The sequence below is a fragment of the Acanthisitta chloris genome, unplaced genomic scaffold, assembly GCF_000695815.1.
Source record: "Acanthisitta chloris isolate BGI_N310 unplaced genomic scaffold, ASM69581v1 scaffold1893, whole genome shotgun sequence".
NCBI lineage: Eukaryota > Metazoa > Chordata > Aves > Passeriformes > Acanthisittidae > Acanthisitta > Acanthisitta chloris.
The window spans coordinates 38,122-43,146 of record NW_008665210.1 but is presented as its reverse complement, the minus strand read 5'-3'; the positions used below and the strand labels follow the sequence as shown (position 1 = coordinate 43,146).

The window sequence follows — 5,025 nt, the reverse complement described above, 5'->3', positions numbered from 1 at the left end:
CCCTCTAGGTTGTTTTTATTTGGCTTTTACAAGCTTATTTTTATTTTATTGATTTTTGTTCAAATTATCAGTAAGGTACTGTGGTAGAGACGGGTCTGCGTTGGCAATTTTTCATGTTTTTGTATATAAAGAGTGTGCTCAGCTTGATTATGAGAACTGGAAATGGTACAGTGATGAGTCACATATACGTAGGAAAGAAAGGGTTGCTGTTCTCATAAGATACAAGTCCTGTGAAAGAGTCCAAAGCAGCTATGGGTGTCCCAGTCAACCAAAGATTTGTAAACCTTTAGGAAGATAAACAAGCATGTGAACCATGAGTTGTTTTGACTCCTTTCCCTTAAGTGCTTTGAATAAAATTAAACAGTATCTAGTGTTTTGTAAAGAGTAGTTGATTATTCAAACATTTCTGTTTACAGGGTGCTGACTCAGATTGGCTGGTATAATCTCTGGGAGTAGATAGTTACTTATTAAATAGTGGGAAATTGTTACTTTTATTTACTTTTTGCCTTGCGAGATCCTTATGTCTGTAATGAAAGAAACATGGGAGGAGACCAGAAGTATTGTTAAGCAGCAGTCCCAGCATAGTAACTGCCAGTGGCTGTGGTAGACCTGCAGCCTGATTGAGTTCTTTTGGCTTTGTTCTGCTTTCCTAAGCACCACACTGAATATTGTCAGCTATGCCTGGTCAATGTATGTGATTGATCTGTATCTTTTTAATCCTTTGAAATACCTGAAAGACTTAATTATATATTTAAAGTGTCTGTCTGTTTTCTGAGCCTATTTTGGCTGATAATTTACAAAATTTGTATGCCCAAAGGATGCATTGATATTATTTACCATAATCTGAGGGCTGCTTTACTCAACAGTCTGGCTAGATTAAATTCATATATTTGTTCATGTTTGTAAGGCTACTTTTGCAATGCTGCTACATCAGTCATTCTGATCACACATTTCTGGTTATATAAATAATGGACTGGTACTTCAAATTCTGTTAGGACCTGAATCAAGCCATAGGTGCTGTTGGGCAGTCTTCTTGCAGGAGACAAGTTCCAAAATGGCTTTAGATTTTCTGGCTTGAATTGGTGATGACAAGTCAGAATACCTCAGGGCAAGGATGCTGCCGGTGCTTGCTTAGCAAAAGGGAATTGTTCCTGAAGTCCTTCATTAGCTGGGTAGTGTTTTGCTGGAAGATAGTGTTGCCCTGCTGTTGTCATGAAGAAACAAACCCTTTGTCTATCTGTTGAAGCTTGGAAGTACAGTACTAAGTTATACACAAGCATTTAATGTCTCTGTATTTCCATCTTCTTGCATAGAGGTAGCACATAGGTGCACATAGGTAGCACTTGTACTCCTGTGTCCCTACCTGAAATACTGAGCTCTGCAGGGAATACAAGTACAGATCAGAAAAGTTAAAAGCCAAACAATGGTCTGCATAAGCAAGGGAACAGATTTACCATGAATGTGATTTAAAAGTGGTAAAGCCAGGATTGGTTTATTGATCTCTCTTCCTGCAAGATGAAGAACTTCATGGAGAAGTGAGCATAGTTTGTCGCAGAAAACAAGTGTCAGATGTAGCTGGGAAGATACCCTGACATAGTTATGCAAGAGAAAGAAAACTGTAAAGGTACATTAGTATCTTGCGTAGTAACAATTAACCTAGATTTACACTAGTATTACACGTAGCAAGTAAAGATGGAGTATCACAACACATAGCAGAATACGTTGCCAAATGCTGTTAGGGAAATGTTCTCAATACTGGTATGCATAGTTGATGTGGCTTAAAGAGCATATGAGAGATTGTGGGAATTGTGGTATATCTACAGCAGAATTCATCAAGAAGTGGCTCTCATGCCATCCCATCTCCCCATGATATTTTTGAATAAGTAATGCAGATGCTGGTTATTAGCATCCTTTCTTCCCTCTGCCAGACCATAATTGTGTAGAGGTTGCTTTTGCAGTGGAAGCTGTTTTAAAAGTCAGCTGGTGTGTTTCGTTCACTACTGTTACATCATAGAAATTTGGCTGAAGCTCTTCTGCTTATACAGGAATTGAGCAGGATTGACAGAAGCTATGCCTAAGGCATAGTCACCACCCTTTCTGTTGAATAAAACCTTGTCTGTCTGATCCCCCTTCTTATTCTGCAGTGCTTTGATTGTATGCTCTGGGGGTCAGAAATATTTTCGAAACATGCGGAGCACAACAGAATGAAGGCTTAATAGTGTGAATTCTCAGGAGTGCTGAAATATCAGTAGTCACCAACAATCTGAAGAATAATGGTAAAGATTTTAAGTTGTTTGCACTATTTTACATCTCTGTCTTCTCTTCTTACCTCTAAGGTGACCTTTCCTACAGCTTAGGGCCGCATCTTTGTGGGTAATATGCAGAACCTCTCTGGTAATATGCAACTTGGCCTGTAGAGTTTGTTACTAAACATAGGATAAGTAAGGATAAAAATTAGTAAACTTTAAGGAAGAGGATATGAATTATAAAGAGAATATGAAATATAATGAGAAGTAAACTGTTGTGGCTTGTATCAAATCTTAAAAGTTGTTTGGGGGTTTTTTAGGTCATTATTTTGATTTGGCATGATATCATGTCTTTTTTTTGTAATCTAGCTTTATGCGTTTTGTGGGTAACACGGATTGATCCAAGTAGATTCATAAAATCTACTGGACTTAAACATCTAAAATCTCAGTTTCCTAACCAGTGTTAGAGCAAGTTTTGTATGAGCTGTTTTCAGCTCTGTATATCAAGTAGGTATCCAGTCAGATCTGGAGCTGGAGTAAACTGCTTTTGACATTGTTTTGCACAGCCTTCTGGACAAACTGGCAAGATGCAGATTGGAGAGGTGATGTGTGAGATAGGTAGGAAACTGGCTAATAGGCCACAGTGATCAGTGGTTTTTACTCAGGCTGGCAACCTGACAGACAAGTGAGTCTCTCAGGGATCAATACTGGACCCTACACTGTTCAGTATCTTCGTAAGTGATCTGGATGATGAGATCGACAGCACTGTCACCATGATGGCACCAGTTTGGGTGGAGAGGTGGACAAATTGGAAGGGGAAGCCATCTTATAGAGACATGGACAGGCTGGAGGAGTGGACTAGCAAGGACGGTATGAAGATTATCAAAGACAAATGCTAAGTCCTGCACTTGGGACAGAATAACCAAAGCATGCAGTACAGACTAGGATCTGTGTGGCTGGGAAACAGCCTTGCTGAAGGGTTCCTGGGGCATCCTGCTGGACGGCAAGCTGAACATGGCATGGCAGCAGTGAAGGTAAATTGGATCCTGCGTCTGCAGGGGCATTACTAGCTGAGATAGAGATGTGGTCATCCAAGCACTCTTCTCAGTGCTTGTTAGGCTGCACCTGGAGTGCTGTGTCTAGTTCTGGTCCCCATAATTCAAGAACGATGTGGACAAACTGGAGAGGATTGAGGGGGAGGGGGGTGCACAAAGATGATCACGGGGCTTGAGAACCTGCACTGTGAGGAAGAACTGAAGGAGTTCAGGCTCATCTCCCTGGAGGAGAATGCTCAGGGGAAAACTTCATCACAGAATTCTAGTACTTAAAGCATTGCTACAAAGATGGAGAGTCTCTCTTCACAAGAAGCCACATGGGAAAAAAAAGCAAGTGACAATGGATACAAGTTATCTCTGTATAGGAAAGAAATTTTTACAGTGAAAAGAATTGTTCACTGGAATAACCTCCCCAGAGATGAGGTAGATTCCCCATCACTGGAGGTTTTACAGATGCAGTTGAGCAGAGTGCTCGATAATCTTCTCTAGATTCCCTTTCCCAGGTAAGGCTGGACCCGATGATCTTGTGAGGTCCTTTCCAACCTGGGCTGTTCAGTGATTCTGAGGTTGACTCTTATTGGAATGCAAGATCCCAGAACAATTTAGTTATAGAAACAATCTCTCCTTCCCTCCTCCCTGTCCTGTGCCTTTCTAGGTAGGGACTGCTTCAGCATGGATCAGCATTACTGCAGTCCCCTACCCCTGAAGGTAGTGTGCAACACACGTCCAACCCAGCAGGACTGTAGTGGGTTTGTTGCTTTTTCTTGGTCAACGTGGTCCTCCCTGCAAACTTTTGAATCAGTACCCTAGCCTGGCTGGTGCTGACAGTGGGTCTGTGGCATTGCACAGTCATTTCACTTCATTTCCTAGCCATAACTTTCTTTGAAATGACAAGTTTTTCATAAATGAAGCTGTACAGAACCAAGTGAAGAAAAGTAGAAATAAAATTCGGAACAAAACAAACCAGGGAACACAATCCAGACTCCAACATCTAAGAACTGATTTGGCTTCATTTCCACTACATCTGAAGATCAGTTTCAATTCTGTCTTCATTCCCAGTTTTTGTAGATCTGTTAAGAATACTGATACTACGTTGTGAACTGTGGCAATGCTGGAAAACTTTTTTAGAAGTTTAATATTTAAAAAGACTGCTCATTCTGCTAGAAGCTGTGTGGTCTGGCTCTGTTCCAATACAAGTCTTGTTACTTGTCCTGAGACACAGCTAGAAACGCACGTTTTTCTTGATTACTTGAAATATAGTTCACTAAGGAGTTGACGTCAGTTCTGGTTTGGCAATGTGGCAGTGAGAAGTGATTTTTTCGTATACATTCAGTTGATTCACAGCATGAGAGGAAGCTTAGCAGTTCACTTCAGGTACAAAACCAGAGTTATCTGGGCTTTACTGATTAAAGGACACCATACATATGCTGAATCTTTTTATATGCCATAAATTACTGCCATATGGAAAGAAATCTTACATCATCCCTCATAGGTACACTATCCAGTACTGCAGGCTGAGCAGACCCAGGAATTTATTTTAATTGTTAATGATAGGTTTAATACTTCTCACAAGCTGGAAATGTCAGGAAATAATTGGCATCTTAGTTCATGAGGGTGTTTATCATTTAGATGGCCCTCACACAAACCATAAACAGTCTAACACTAATGCTGGAAAGACCAATTTACATCAGTACTTAATGTTAGTCTGTACTTAGCTCTTCCTT

At 40.5% G+C, this 5,025-nt stretch overlaps 1 protein-coding gene across 1 annotated transcript in view; it reads left to right on the top strand.

Annotated features, from left to right (window-relative positions):
* Positions 1-3,082: 3,082 nt before the first annotated feature.
* CPM (carboxypeptidase M) overlaps positions 3,083-5,025 on the top strand; it is an 18,658-nt gene continuing 16,715 nt past the window's right edge. The window contains exon 1 of the mRNA XM_009071620.1: positions 3,083-3,116. Coding sequence (XP_009069868.1) covers positions 3,083-3,116 — 34 coding nt within the window. The remainder of the gene's footprint in view (positions 3,117-5,025) is intronic.